Source organism: Phascolarctos cinereus, unplaced genomic scaffold (assembly GCF_003287225.1).
Source record: "Phascolarctos cinereus isolate Bilbo 61053 unplaced genomic scaffold, phaCin_HiC Scaffold_726;HRSCAF=1367, whole genome shotgun sequence".
NCBI lineage: Eukaryota > Metazoa > Chordata > Mammalia > Diprotodontia > Phascolarctidae > Phascolarctos > Phascolarctos cinereus.
Genome location: NW_027556098.1, coordinates 173,407,940 through 173,423,118, shown reverse-complemented (window position 1 = coordinate 173,423,118; position 15,179 = coordinate 173,407,940). Strand labels below are relative to the sequence as shown.

Below are 15,179 nucleotides of genomic sequence, written 5' to 3'. Positions count from 1 at the left end.
GGGTCATTAAGTATCAGTTTCTGAGGTTTTATTTTAATCTTCTTTTGGATTTTTGTCCTAGAGTAGGGAAACACTAGAGTTGTTTTATTGTTGGTGCATGGTTCCTGTTTTGAAGAGGTTTGAGAAATCATGGGGATTGAAGAAAATGTCCAATTGCATCTTGTTCTGGTGACCTGGATGTTGACTCATTCTCTTCTAAATACATACGCACCTTTTCTTATTCCCATCTTCCCTTAAAATTCCTTTTGTGAAGCTTTTTCAACTATGATTGTAATTGGCATGGAACAATGGGAGGCTTTATACCAAAGGGCCAACATGGGTGTAAAGGACTCCCCACAATGATACTGGACTTCTCCTTGATCTGCACCATATTACACAACTGCTCACTTGTGCCCCACTCACACGTCCACTTTCCCATCCCAACTCCCAAGGGAATACTGTTTGGAATCTGTGGGGTTCAGGTCACCTTTTTTTCTAGTGCAATTATACCCATGGTGGTACTATACTATTCTTTCTTCCTACTTTCACCCTCATTCCCAATCCCAGTTGAATTCCCCCAAAATGCCAGCATTCTAGTTACAATCCTGTTAGAATTCCTAGTTAGAGTCTATAACCATCCTAGAGTCAAGATGATACCCAGGTGGCTAAAATGTAATTTATTATTAACCTGTTCCTTAAGATTGTGATATCTATCTATTTGGGAGTATAAAACTAAATGATTGGAAACATTCTGCTTTTATGCTTCATATAGGGGTGAGGAAAACTTGGCTAGAAAACAGTTCAAGTGAAGAATTCAGTGGACTGCAAGCTCAAAATAAGGCAGTTAAAGCTAATAATGTGGCCTTAGGCTATATAATAGAAAAAGTGCTACATCCGGAATCAGATATGGGTTTGGCACTTGTCGTATGACAGTAGGCAAGTCATTTACCCCCTCTTGGTCTCAGTTTCCTCATCTGTAAAATGAATGGGTTGGACTAGGGAACTTCCAATATCCCTTCTAACTCAGCTGAAGCAGCCTTTCATGTGTACTCTTTCTTGATCTCCACTGGCTGCCAGTACCCCCTCCCTCCCACAGCTACCTTGATTCATTCTGTATACTTATATAGGAACTAGGTATATCCCTCATTAAAATGTAGGCTCCCTGAGAGCAGGCACTGTTTCACTTTTATTTTTGTATACCAAATGTTTGGTATTCCTTGGCTGACAATAGGTATTTAATAAATGCTTCTTTATTGGTTGATTATATCTTATGACCTTATGGAAAAGGATGAGAAACCATATGTAGGAAGATCATTGAAGGAAACGAGGATGTTAGTCCAGAGAAAAGAAGACTTAGGGGTACATGATAGCTGTCTCCAAATACTTGACTTGTTAAATATTTTAAGAACCAAAGTAGAAAACTGCTGAAGGACTTCCTATCCATTAGAGTTGTCCAAAAATGGAATGGGCTTCCTGGGGATCAGGAGGAGGTAGTCACTTGTTGGGAATATAACAGATATACTTTGAGTAGTGATTTCTAATTCTGTAATTCTACAACCATTGAAAATTGAGATCTTTTCTTGTGAATCTAATTTATTCAAGAGGCAGTTGATAATGTAGGACTAGAGATCAAGAAAAAGAAAAAAATCTGGAGATACATATCTAGAAATCATCTGCATTGAGATGCTAATTTGAGTCCTTGGGAGCTGATAAGGTTACCAAATGAAGTAGTTTAGATGGAAAAGAGAAGACTGAGGACTAAGTCTTGGGAACAACCACAGTTAGTGGGTGTAACCTGAAGATCTACCAAAGGAAACTGTGGAGCAGTCCAACAGATAGGAGAACTGGAAGAAGCAATGTTATGAAAATCTAAAAGAGTGTCAACAGGAGAGGGTGACTGACAGTGTGAAAAGCTGATGAAAGAGAGTTAAGAGGGTGGGGACTGAGAAAAGGCCATTAGATCTGGCACTAAAGAGATTATCTGTAACTTCGGAGAGAGTAGTTCCAGTTGAATAATGAGGCTGGTAGGCAGACTGCAGAGCAGTTAGAAGAGAAGGAGAAAATAGGAAGTGAGGCACATAGTATAGACAGATTTCTCATGGAGTTTAGCTGAGAAGGGGAGACATATAACATGATAGCTAGCAGGGATGCTTGGATCAAGTGAGAATGAGGGAGACATGAGCTAGTAGGGAGAATGTGAAAATTAGAGAGATTAAGGATGATGGTGGAGACAATCTGCTGGAAAAGTTGGGAGTGTTTGGAACCAAGGATGCATATTTAGCGCTAGGTGAATTTAGGCAGTAAATAAAGCCGTATGATAATCTCATTTTAAACTATGCAGTCAATATTTGGATAGGAACTTATGTCCAAGCAGGAAATATTTTGGGTCTGAGAAACCCCTAAACTAGCTCAAATAGTAGTCCTGTTTGGGTTTTTTTCTGAACCTGTTCCCAATCTCTATTTAGCCCTGGGCAGTGCACGCTGTCTAAGCTTTGGGAAGCAGAATAACTGCAAGGTAGCATTCAGGAATTATTTCAACATTTGCTTCCCAGGCACACCCCAAACCTGTTTTAAATAGTGTGATGTGGGTTAAACCCAAGAAAGGCTGGGACATGTTTCCCTTTACTTGACTCCACCTCTATTTCAGTGGCTATCCAGGGGCCAGATTATGCAGAAAGCTAAGAGAGGATCAGCACAGCTTGGGTCCTTTAAGCAGCAGCAGTTTTAGAGAGGGAGGGAGGAAAAGAGGGAAGTGTTTGGGAGGCTCCACCTTTCATTCCAGCAGAGTGGATGGCCAGAACTAGTATGAGTCAGAGGCACCAAAGATTAGATTCCCAGAGGTGAAGAGGATCTTAAAGAATTTTCTCTGCCATCAGATTCCACTCTTTTGGACACACTACTCCTCTCTTACTCTTGGCAAAACCTCTGAAGGGTCTGGACTCCCTCAGTCTGCCCTTTTTGGTATCGGTGTGAGGGCTGGGTTTCCCTGATGTATGGCAAGAGCCCGACATGTGCTGTGCTTCTCTTTTGCATACAACTCACAGGTAAGGAACGAGGGCTTTTTTCCTGTGTCTTCTGCCTATGCCTTCTTCCTGCTGAAGTTAGTTGGTGAGTTTAAGAAGTTGTGAGAATTTATGTCCGTGAGGCTGAATTAGGGTTTTTTTTTTCGGTTTGACTCCACTGAAACCCAAATGAGCTGCTTTTTGGGAACTGCTTTTGGACAAACAGGTTTAGGTGTGTTCAGGTTGCCAGTGATTCAGATACAGTGAGTGCTTTCTGATCTCAAGTTACACATTATTTTCATCTTGACTACTATCAGCCTGCAGCTCCAGACAGGATTTGGCTCAGTGTGTTGCAAGTAAACACGTCCCTGGTTTTGTCTGGGACTAAATATAGAGAGCTACAAAAGTTACACACATGAAGCAGTTTGGTTTTGAACCTACCTGGTTTTGAACATACACACAGTCATTTGGGTATACACATTCCTGGGAGGCACATGAGAAGCAGTATAGGAAAAAGGAAATGGATTTGAATTTCACTTTCATTATTTGCTTCCTATGTGATTTTGGGCAAATTCCTTTAACTTCCTGGGCTTCAATTTCCTTATCTGAAAGATGAGGGCAGTAGATTAGATGTTATCTAAGATACCTTCCTGTTCTAGATCTGGTGATGACAAAAATAACTCTAGGCAAAATACCTAGAGGATTAGCAGCTTTGAGCAAATACATTTTAGGATATTTTAGTGTTTATCTAATGACCTCCTGTAGCATGTTAGGAACTATATAGTATATGACAAAGTTGCTCTCTTGTGAAGGCATTTTCAGTGAACTGCAAAACAAATATGATGTCGTTAACTAAATACCACAAAACTTATACCCTCTTATAGTTATGTTCTGTCTTGTTTTTATTCTCCAATATTACAATTTGATAAATTTTTGCTACATAAGAAGTGAGTATGCAGCATGTCAAGCTGCTTCATAACAACGTGTGACTTTAGCTTTATTTTTTTTTAACTGGGTAAACTTCTCATGGGGTGTAGAAGTGTTCTGAATTCTGGGAAATGTGACTAGCTGCAAGTTTGGGTAAACGGACATCTCAGTTTGGTTGCTTGACCTATCTGGGCTGCTCTGTTGGGAGCTTCAGAATTCCACAAAGATCCACTTACGGGTGTGTGGCACAGCGACCCTAACCCAAATTAAACTCAGAGACTTCTCAAGGTGGAAAGCAAAGGTTACCTTTATTACAATCACGAGAGATGGCTGTCTGCTCCTTTGATACGCGTGGAGAGGGAGAGGGAGAGGGGGAGGGAGAGGGAGAGGGAGAGGGAGAGGGAGAGGGAGAGGGAGAGGAGAGGGAGAGGGAGAGGGAGAGGGAGAGGAGAGGGAGAGGGAGAGGGAGAGGGAGAGGGAGAGGGAGAGGGAGAGGGAGAGACCAAATAACAGGGGCCGCCTTATAAAAGCAAATCTCCGCCCACCACTATCCCTTGCCCCCTTAACTGGGGGTGGGCTTACATTCCAGGCGAGAAATTCAAAGACAAGGAAAGAGGCGGGAAGCCAATGGCAAATGGCTCAGGTTGGGGGTGGGGCAGGGCTTATTCTTTCTGTTAGGTGCTAAAAAAATAGGGTCTGAGTGGGGGAGGATTTTGAAAGTAATAATAAAAAGTTATTGACCTTTTGAGGAGGCTTCACTCTGAGAGTTCATCTCTCACAATTTCCCCTTCTCATTTCTTACAATTTGAAGCCTCCTCACAAATATTACACCTTACAGATACAGAGGCCCAAAATAATGATAAATGTCCATTTAAAGCTTCAGAAGTCTCTTCTCATACTGCTGTCTGACACTCTGGGCATCATCTGGTGAAGTCTTCTTGTCTAAGTGCTGTTCAACAGTGTCCAGCAGACTCTCACTTCCTCCTGCAGAGATTCTCCTTCTTGTATCCACTCTCCTACAAGATTGATCTCAACACAATTTTAAATTACCTTGCCAATAACCAGGGCAAATAATGAAAATTAACGCAACCCCTAGGTCTTTACCATTACCAGATCAAAATTGGAACTTTGTCCAATTGTCATGTTTCAGGATGCTCAAATTAAAAAAATCAGAACCTAGTCCTACACTGTGCATTACTTCTAGTTTTATACCTTTATTCATTCCTATTCATATTCCCCATCAGGAGGATGAGATTCCACTAAGGAATTAATAACACACTCCAATACATAGTAGTTAATTTAAAACCAGTACATATCAAATAACAAAACAATCCCAACTTCTAGTCATGTACAAATAAATAATCCTTAATTAAAATAGATGCTTCTTTCAAGGCATTTACAAGATAAGCCATAAGCTATTCCTCTTTTAACATTAATTGTAACAAACTGAGATAACTTTAACATTAACTAAGTATTAACTAAGTAACAGAATAATATCCTCGTTCCACAATCTCCTGGCCTAATTATCCCTAATGATGGGTAAGGTCCAAGTAGACCCCTGCCCTTGCCCAGAAAGAATGTGGTCTCATTTGTCTAAGGGCCCCAGCTCCCATCTTCCTTTGAAAGCCCTGCCCACTTTTGATCTTATTCAGATGCCTTTCAAACTTCTCCCTTCATTATTATTATCCATTGTCCAATCTCTCAGACATTCCAATCAGAATTCTCTCCTAGACCCTTTCTCAGCCCCTCCTCTGGTCAAAGTTACTTTAGTGTATGTAAGATCCAGAGACTTTCTCATGCCTCTTCCTTATGGGCATCACCTGGCCTATATGTTTATTTCTAACAAACTTCCCCCCGGCAGAAAAGACCTGGGCTGAATTTCTTTAGGAGGGACCCTTGTGCTGTGACCTTGGAGTCCCAGCACCCCCAAACCTCCAGACCTTATCATAACCATTATGAGAAATTAAAGGATCCTGACTTATACAGGAATATATTAATTCTGAAATTCTAGGCCAAATAACTCAATCTTTTATCTTACTATAATAACCTCAGATGTTCCTGCATCAATCTATTGCTTAATAGATTCGATATTTATGCTTACAAACTTATGAATATAGGAATTTGCCATGAAAGAACATAACTAAAAGGGAACAATGCTTCCCTAGATTCATGTCAACTCCAGGCAGAAGTTATATAATAACCAACTGCATTGAGCCAGGTTTAAAGTCTGCCAGGTGTCAAGTGGGGAAATTGAGTCAGGAGAATCCTACCTCAGCCATGCAGAAAAGTTTTCTGACCTTCCCATGAGAACACCTTCTTGCAGCTCATAGGGCAGCTCACAAACCTCTTTGCAGGTTGCTGACATCATGGGTCAGTAGCTCAATCAGTTCTTTGTTAACCATACCTGGAGTTAGACTCAAAATAACAGTTCATTAACAGATTCCAAGGTCTTAGATAGCAAATTCCCCTCATCAGAGTTTCAGGTGTGACTATAGTCTCACATTAATTAGGGAACATCTCCAAAGTGAGCTCTAAGTAGCTTGCATAACTTCCTACACATGTTATGGTTCCTAATAACATCCGAAGTAAAATCAAATTTCCATTAAGATCATAAGTTGCTACTCTAAATAGATTTGCCTTTCTATTTCTCAAGCTTATCTATTCCTCTAATCATCCTTAATCTGAAAGAATGAGACGCTTTCAGGACTTGAATCTTATACATATAAGTTCAAATAGTAATTTTAGCTCTTTTTAGGCCATGGAATGAATTCAGATCAAAACAGTAAGATCTTTCCTACATACAGTTTATTACAGAAATTTAGATGCTTTAGTATTAATCACTAGCTTTAGATCTCTGACACTGCTCCCATTGAGACTGTTTCTCTAAAAGCACCCAGTTAAGTCCAGTCCAAGAATACAACAAACCCAGGAACGAAACTCTAAGTTCATAGTAGGTTTGGACATAATTTTCTTGCAAATAGAAATTTAGTAGGCTCTCTAAAAAGAGTATCAAAGATTTCAAAACATTTTTTTGGTAATAGTATCTCCCTTTCTCAAAAACAGCTTACAATTTTCTAATTACCATAAAATTCCTAGTTACCTAAATTCTCTAGTCAAAAGGTGTCTGTATGAGAATTATGAGATTTTACAAAATTGGGTGTTTTTGTTTTTGTTTTTTGCATAATTATCAAGTTTGTCTTCACACACACAAAATACTTTTACCAGTGCTTGGCTTAAACAATAACTCCAAATAGCTTAGTTAACAATTTTAAGCTTCATAAGTGAAAGCCAGATAATCCCAGCTAAAACTTCCCTTTAAACAGAGACAAAACTTGGAAGTTCTCATTTCTTAAATTACAGTACTTAAAAGGAAATGTTACAAAACAGGACCATACAGAATGTTCCAACAGCCCTGTTTTTCTCTCTTCTCTGAAGGCACAATTCTTAATTTAACATTCTGGGTTATAAAATAAATTGCCCTTCCAACAATGTAACTAATACAGTTGCTTACTAGATTACATAACATTCAGAAATATGTAAGCAGTATATTAAAAACTTAAAACAGACCCAATAAATATCTTTCTTTCTTTCTGAATTCTTTCACCAGGTCCAGTCTCCTGGGGCCACTCCCACCCCACTAGACTGGCTTTTCTTTATTATCTATGCTAACCCATCATTGTCTTTTTACTGGTCCCATATCCTCGGGCCACATCCTGATTCAACCTCAATGACACTTCCAATCAGGAATTTGGTGGCTGGCAGCCTGGATTTCCCCCAGGCCCACTAGTCTCTGCCTTAAGAGTCTGGCCCACATGGCCCATCCCCCACCAAACCCAATAGTTAGCCTAAAGAAGGCCTGGATTGAAAAACATATGTGTGTGTATATATATATATATATATGTTTATTTTTCCAATTTCTAATTGAGGCCCTAATATGAGAGAATACCTCATTAATTCCAAATACATATCAATAAGTTTTTTTTACAATAAAATATGTTTGTATCATAGGACATACATTATAAAATTATTCCCAAAATTATAATAAACTTTGAAATAACCCATTATCAATTTAGATGAATGCACTCCCAATCACTTTGACCAGAGAATAATTCATCTCATCATTAATATGTTGAAACTATAACTTTAAACCACCATATTTTTTTTATAATGGTCAAGATTTTAAACGAAAATCTGCTATCATAGTCTTATAATCAAATATACCTCACTAGGTATTTAACAGTTTCAAATTATCTCATCTTTATCACTAAAAGACCCATTCAAGAGTTACCTAAACACCATTTCTACCTCACAGTGGTTCCTCAAATTTTACAATCTAAGAGTTTTAGAAATACAGTACAATTTAGAAACATAGTAATAACTTAAACAATAAACTTCAGATAACATCAGTTGCATTTCCAGATTATCACAAGTAGAAATTATCTTATTATTCTTAGTACTTTTAACAATTACATTAATAATGCCACATCTCATAACAATCATTTTTAACAGTAAACTTAAATCCAATGAGATCCGAATTTATAATCATTAATAATAAACAATTACAAACATTTTTGTTTTAAATCCAATACTCTTGGCCCTTTAAAAGGAAATATCCTCCACAAATTTATTCCCTTGAAGAGACACGTGGTGACAATGCCTGCTTTAAATCCTCCTTTTCTTTCCTACTTCCTTAAGGGAACTAAGAAAAAAGTCCCCTCTGCTTCTTAGAGGCTTATCAGATGGAAACTCCCTCCTGAAAATCTCAGGCTTCAGCAATTTGAACAGGACATAACCCTCTATAGATAATTGAATAGGGCCCTCCCTCTCTCTTCCTGGACTGCTTTTACAACTTTACTGTGCATTCTGAACAATTCACTGGTCTTATAAAAAAAATTTCATTATTATTATTTTTTATTCCAAAAGTTTCCAAACCTTTTACTCTCAAACCCTCTATTCACTCTCATTCACACCACAAACACAAACAGGAACACAAAACAGACATACAACAAATTGCTGCAGAGTCCTCACATCATATTTAATCAAATTTTTAAAAAATCTTTCCCTTTTTATTTTGGTAGTTCGTTCCAGTCTTGGAGTCTACTCCCTAAAAGACTATCTTCCGGAATATCAAATGGCAGCTTCTGGTTTACTACTTTAGACTGCGGTTTGCCCATAACTTTCTTACCTATATGCAATTACACAAATGCATTTGTCTGAAAGAGATTGCTCTTCTCTCCAAGTCAGTGACTCAATGATTAACTAACAGAAGAGGTCGCCCTCCTCCCTTACAGTCACTGGAATGCTCTCTCAGTGTCCCCGGGTGGGGTCGCCCCCAGCCCCAAGTCAGAGACTTAGCAATTAGTTAATTTAGCTGAGGGTCTCACCTTCCCTCCAGGTCAAGGACCTATGAATAAAAGGGACATTTGAGAGCTGTGTTTGTCGGGCTGTATGTATACAACTCATGTGACTGATCAGATTCCTCACTCTATTTCACTCTATTCACCTTGGGCCAGCTTCACACAATCTCATAGCTGCCCTGCCTTTGTTTTCCCCCTTAAGTGTCTCTCTTTGAGACCTTACCCAAATGGAGGGAGGCTCCTAAGTCTGGTCTGAGGGTTGCTGGAGAAATCTCCAAGGGTGCCCTGACCCCCAGGGTCCAAATGGTAGTCTCCCGCACAGATGGGTGAAATCTCGCTGGGGTTTCCAAAGCTGTGTGGGACAGCGACCCTAACCCAAAATAAACTCAGAGACTTCTCAAGGTGGAAAGCAAAGGTTACCTTTATTACAATCTCGAGAGATGGCTGTCTACTCCTTCATACACGTGGAGAGAGAGAGACTGAATAACAGGGGCTGCCTTATAAAAGCAAATCACTGCCCACCATGCAAAATCTCCACCCACCACTCTCCCTTACCCCCTTAACTAGGGGTGGGCTCACATTCTAACTGGGAGGTGGGGCTTACATTGCAGGCTGAAATTCAGACAAGGAAAGAGGCGGGAAGCCAAGGGCAACTGGCTCAGGTTGGGGGTGGGGCAGGGCTTATTCTTTCTGTTAAGTGCTTAAAAACAGGGTCTGAGCGGGGGAGGATTTTGAAAGTAATAATCAAAAATTATTGACCTTTTGAGGAGGCTTCACCTCTGAGAGTTCATCTCTCATGCGGGAGTGGGAGGAAAGCACTTTGTACAGCACCATAACAATGTAAACTGTTACTATTAGCAGAACATTTGGGGTGGCTTAACATGGTTAGGCAGTTTTTTCCATAATGCAGCTCTTCCTTGATCCTTCTCTTCTCCTCTGCTTATCTTTTTAGTTGTTTGGCATATAGCAGCTGTGGAAGTTTACACCTCCGGAGTAGTAGAGGCTGTTAATGGGACAGATGTTCGGCTAAAATGTACTTTCTCCAGTTTCTCCCCTGTGGGTAATGCCCTAACAGTAACCTGGAACTTCCGTCCCCGAGATGGGGGGCCTGAGGAGTTTGTAAGTAGATTATACTAATTTTCCAGGGAGTTCTGGGTGGGATAATTTATATCAAGTTCCTTTTGTTCTTTCTGAAATTACTCTTGGAGACAAGAAGAGAGAGTGAAAATTCCCAGGAGGACAGACTGAGCAGAATAGAAGACAGGTAAATGAGAATTTAATAGCTTCTTACAGAACAGTACATTGGCAGAAAAGATGAAGCACTTACTGAAGCAGTAGCCTTCTCTTTTAACTCTTACCATCTAGCCAGGTAGGACCAGGTATACAATGAAAATACTCCTCTGCAATTCACTCTCTCTAGGTGTTTTACTTTCATGAGCAGCCCTATCCACCAACTGCTGGACATTTTAAGAATCGGGTGGCCTGGGATGGAAATGTAAACCGGAACGATGTCTCCATCATCATCTGGAAACTGCAGTTTAATGATAATGGAACGTTCACCTGCCAGGTGAAGAATCCACCGGATGTTGATGGAGTGATAGGGGAGATTCGACTCAGTGTTGTACAGACAGGTAGGTCACCCAGAGGAAAGTGTACTGAGGGAAAGGAAAACTTCTGTTTTTTATTTTTATTTATTTATTTAGGCAATTGGGATTAAGTGACTTGCCCAGGGTCACTAGTAAGTGTCAAGTGTTTGGTCTGAGATCAAATTTGAACTCAGGTCCTCCTGACTTCAGGGCCAGTGCTCTATCCACTGTGCCACCTAGCTGCCCTGAGAGGAAAGCTTTTGGAAGAGAGAGGATCCATCTTCCATCATGGCTGCTAGAAAGATTGAGGGGTGGGGTGGGCTTATTCTATAGAAGGGGTGATAGAGAGATAAAATGAAGAATTCTGAGGCAAAAATAAATTGGAAAAGAAATAGAAAATACATAAGGCAAAAGGATTCAGGGAAATTGTTATAAAAATGTTGAGGTTAAGGGAAGTATGGGGAGAGAAAAGAACTATAAAATTTACACTTTTGTGGGGGGGACAGACCAGAAGATAGTCATGAATAATAAAGGTGAATAGAGAGCAATGAGGTCTGTGAAGAGAGATGCTATTTCTTCCCTCCATACCAAGTCTAGTTTAAAATTGTCCCCTTTAAAAGCAATCAGATAGGAAACCAAGGTAAGATGTGGGAAGAGAGAACTGAGGGAAAGGAGGGTTATATATTTATCTGATGAATTTAGTAACATCCTTGCAACCCTGGATAGTAATCTAAGCAATGCCTCTTTTCTATTGTTCCTGAAAGTTTAATCCAAGGGAGTAGGAACATTTTGCATGTAAAACGGGGGAGATTTATTATGTTGAAAATATAGCCCCCCATATATTGGGGAGTTTCCATAGTCTGTAGGGTCTTAATACGTCCTTTTTCCTTTGTGCAGTACGTTTCTCTGAGATCTATTTCCTGGCTCTGGCCATTGGCTCTGCTTGTGCACTGATGGTCTTAATAGTAATTGTGGTGGTCCTCTTCCAACACTCCCGGAAAAGACGGTGGACCAACAGAGGTCATGTGGCAGTTGAAACAGAATCGTAAGACTGGGTACTTGTGGGAAAACTTCTAATACCATCTCATAGTGACTCTCATAGTATTGTTTGTGCATAAGTGTACCTGACTTTAGTCAAGGAAACTAAGTGAAAATTCATTAAAAAAACCACAATACCTTTATTTAAACAGAACAAAGTTTTTGCTTAATTTGGAAGCTGAAATGACCAGAGTTGGGGGCATTCCTCAAATTAAAACTGTAAGTGTTCATAAAATAGAAAATAAATGACTATTCAGTCTAACTGGAAAATAAAATGTAGTAATAAGAGTTTTGACCCAGTATAGGCATGTCTCTAAACCTGAGAGAAGAAAGCAGTTTGGTAACATTTTCTTTCTCTCAAGAATGGAGAATAATGAGAATGACAGCATGAATCAAAAGCAAAATGTCTCCCATTGTACTATGTTGTACTGTGTCACTACTCCCTGCATGTTGTTAATATGTTTTTGGTTTATGTTAGTAGGCAAAAGCAATATATTTTTCACTTTCGTTTTTGCTTCATATCTCAGGTAATTGAGAGTTCCCAGAACAAGAAGCTCTAAGATATGCTGGGATTAATGGAAAATTTCCTTCAGCTATTCCAGTACTGACCCACTTGAATCAACTCTGCTCATTCACCTCCGTCCTGATGTGCTGCAATAGTCCATTATGAGCCAGTGCAGGACCCTTCTTGAGCAAACACTGCCAGAATATTCTTAGTTTCCCTTTATCAAGGTTTTATTCAAATTCAAAATTCAATGCCATCAAGCAGGATGAAAATGAATTTGTCCTTTAAAACACCATAACATTTCCTTCTGAAGATAAGAAGCAATTCTTGATATTAAATCTGCTATGTAGGTTCTCTGTCTTCTGATGTCTTCAATCAAAAGGTCAGATAAGTCTCACAGCTGTTTCTGTGTTTTGCCAGAAGTAATTTGAAACATCAGATTGTTGACTTGAAGAGAAGAATGATTTGCTGAGCAATTGCTGACTGCTCAGTTTAATATGATTTTGAAACTCTAATATGCAAACCGAACAAAGGCTCATCTTGAGGCTAGAATCATCAAGCAAGTTACCATTGGGATTCGGAAGATTGATCATTACACTTCTGGGAGTTTAAGGATAGAAAATTGTAAAAAGGACCCAAAGTGGTGATGAAAACTTTATATAGTATTATATTCAGCTCTGAAAAAATAGGATCATTGCTGGAGTAAAAGAATATTTTTTCATCTGATATTTTTTCTTAGGGTAGGGTAAAAGGGAATTCTAAATCTAGGTTTTATAGTGGTTGATCCAGAGTGATGGTGAAAGGCATTTCTTTTATGAACTAGTACATCACTGGTTTAAAACAAACTTTGTAAGTGGGATTCAAGAAGAAAAGTATCTTCTTAAAAAATGTCCAATATTCTGTTTTCTCTCAACTCTAAGCCACAACAACATTTAAGGTGTAGACATCACATGGAAGTTTAAGCACAAGAGTGAATTATGCAGTTTGACTGTTGGCATGTCTTCTTTAGTAAGCAGATTGGTGAATATATTTAACAAATGAAATTGGTCCAAGGAGACTACATGTCCTGGGACTTCCAATTGTGCTACTTCAAACTGTACTTAAAGACAGCTGAGCCTTGATTTTGACAGTTAATCAACAATTTGTCTTCTTCACAGCATAGTCCTCCAAGACTGAAGTTAATTTCCTGCTTTTATACCACATATTTGGATTTAGTATCTATTTTAAGACACATTTTATTTTAAAAAGTAAATATATGAAAACATCATTATTAGATAATTTTCTTCAGATAGATGTCTGGATAGTGTTTTATAAATGAAATTAAGTTTTTAAAAAATAAGTTATCTTTAGTCTTCATTCCAGCAAAACTTGTAGCTTCCTTGTGCCTTGGCTAAAACACAGAAGGAGAAAATTTTACTTACTATTTGGACATCTATCCTCATGGACCCTTTTGTATTGTAATTTATTTTTTATTAAGCTATAAAAACTCATGTGAATAAATATTACCTTTAGTAATAAAGCATTTTTTCATTATTATTTGCATACACAAAAATAAAAAAGTTTAAAAAGCATTTAATTTAGAAATCAGATGGGCGGTGGGAGCAAATGAAGCTTTTAATTGAAATGAAAAAGTAAAAATTGCCTTAGGATAAATCATTCATTGGAGGTGGATATTACTGGATGAATAAACAAATAACCTATGATTTTAGCTTCTTCTTGACTGTTTAGAGGTTAAGGAAGTAATATATTGTCTGTTTTGTATCAATACTTTTAAATTAACCAAAAAGCATAGGCAGTTAGTTACTAACTCCTAGGCCTCTAGTGAAGCAGGGTAAGTTGAAAAACAGGAAGCTTCTTAAAGCTTAAGGGATATACTGGAAGGAGTATTGGGCTAATAGGAAATCCTTGTTTTAGTACCGGTTCTGCCACTTACTAGCCACCTGACTGTGGAAGTCAATTCTCTGACCCTCACTTTCTTCAGATGTAAAATGTGGGAGTTGGCCTAGATTATATCAGAAGCCCCGGCTCTAACGTTCTAGTCTCTAGATGCATATTTTTTGTTTCATTTTATTTTCAACAAATACTCTCATGATCTAGCATTGAACAGAAGGACCGGGGTCCATAAAAGTCCGCAGTGCTTGACATAAGGCACATTTTTTTCCCCTTGAAAAGGCTGTCATCACTCTTCTTTTAACTACCTGAAGCCTAGTGATAAACTTCGTGCCTGGTAATTGCAGAGGAATGATAAATCCCACTTTCTTTCCTTTTTTAACATGCTACTGCCCTGCTAGCATGCCCTTTTGTTGCCCATTTGGGTAGGCGCATATGCATAGGAGGTGCACACTTTCCTCGGAGGCAAGGCGTGGCGCTGGTCCTAAGGCCAGGGCAGCAGCTCTTTCAGGTCCCTTCCAACTCTGACAGCCACAATGGGAGTCTACCCAACAGGCAGCTCAGGTTCTCTGACTAACATGCACCTGAGGCCGTCCTGCGGCCCAATAAAGGCCCTTTCCACGCCAGGCTATGACCAATGCCGCGGAACTCCCTTTCCACAGGCAATCTAGGCTGCTTCTTTCTCAGGCAGATGAGGAAAGAGACTTCTTACTCCTAGCAGGGGAAGAGGCGCCTCAGAATGCTCAGGTAAGCCAGGCCCGAGAGCCAAGACGCGTTCCCATGACAACCGCCAGCGGCCATCTTGGTCTCCCTCGGCGTCCGCCCTTCCGATCTGTCATTTCCGGTATCACCTGTGTGGGTCGAGGGAGTCATAAACAAGGTTTTCGCAGGTGTC

General features: G+C 39.4%; 1 protein-coding gene and 1 long non-coding RNA gene across 3 annotated transcripts; one reads left to right on the top strand and one right to left on the bottom strand.

The window, feature by feature from the left end:
• The first annotated feature begins 2,692 nt into the window (after positions 1 to 2,692).
• Positions 2,693 to 13,913, top strand: MPZL2 (myelin protein zero like 2). 2 transcript variants are annotated; one of them, XM_020984776.2, is made up of 5 exons: positions 2,693 to 3,023; positions 10,218 to 10,384; positions 10,686 to 10,896; positions 11,749 to 11,906; positions 12,417 to 13,913. In XM_020984776.2, exons 1-4 carry the CDS (start codon positions 2,969 to 2,971, stop codon positions 11,898 to 11,900), a joined length of 585 nt encoding a protein of 194 aa, XP_020840435.1. In that variant the 5' UTR covers positions 2,693 to 2,968; the 3' UTR covers positions 11,901 to 11,906; positions 12,417 to 13,913. The 2 variants fall into 2 exon arrangements, with proteins under 2 accessions (XP_020840435.1, XP_020840434.1); XM_020984775.2 differs by having other exon boundaries at positions 2,697 to 3,023; positions 11,749 to 11,896.
• LOC144454537 (uncharacterized) lies at positions 12,006 to 15,139 on the bottom strand. The gene is made up of 2 exons (XR_013483017.1): positions 14,997 to 15,139; positions 12,006 to 13,784 (listed from the first exon to the last, which is right to left on the bottom strand). It is a non-coding gene; the product is annotated as an uncharacterized LOC144454537 (long non-coding RNA).
• Positions 15,140 to 15,179: the final 40 nt, after the last annotated feature.

Excerpts from the sequence above, each read along its gene's own strand:
- MPZL2 (XM_020984776.2), top strand. The coding sequence starts at position 2,969 with ATGTATGGCAAGAGCCCGACATGTGCTGTGCTTCTCTTTTGCATACAA. Across the intron at positions 10,385-10,685 it reads ATGGGGGGCCTGAGGAGTTT|GTGTTTTACTTTCATGAGCA; the intron begins GTAAGTAGATTA and ends CACTCTCTCTAG. Across the intron at positions 10,897-11,748 it reads ACTCAGTGTTGTACAGACAG|TACGTTTCTCTGAGATCTAT; the intron begins GTAGGTCACCCA and ends TCCTTTGTGCAG.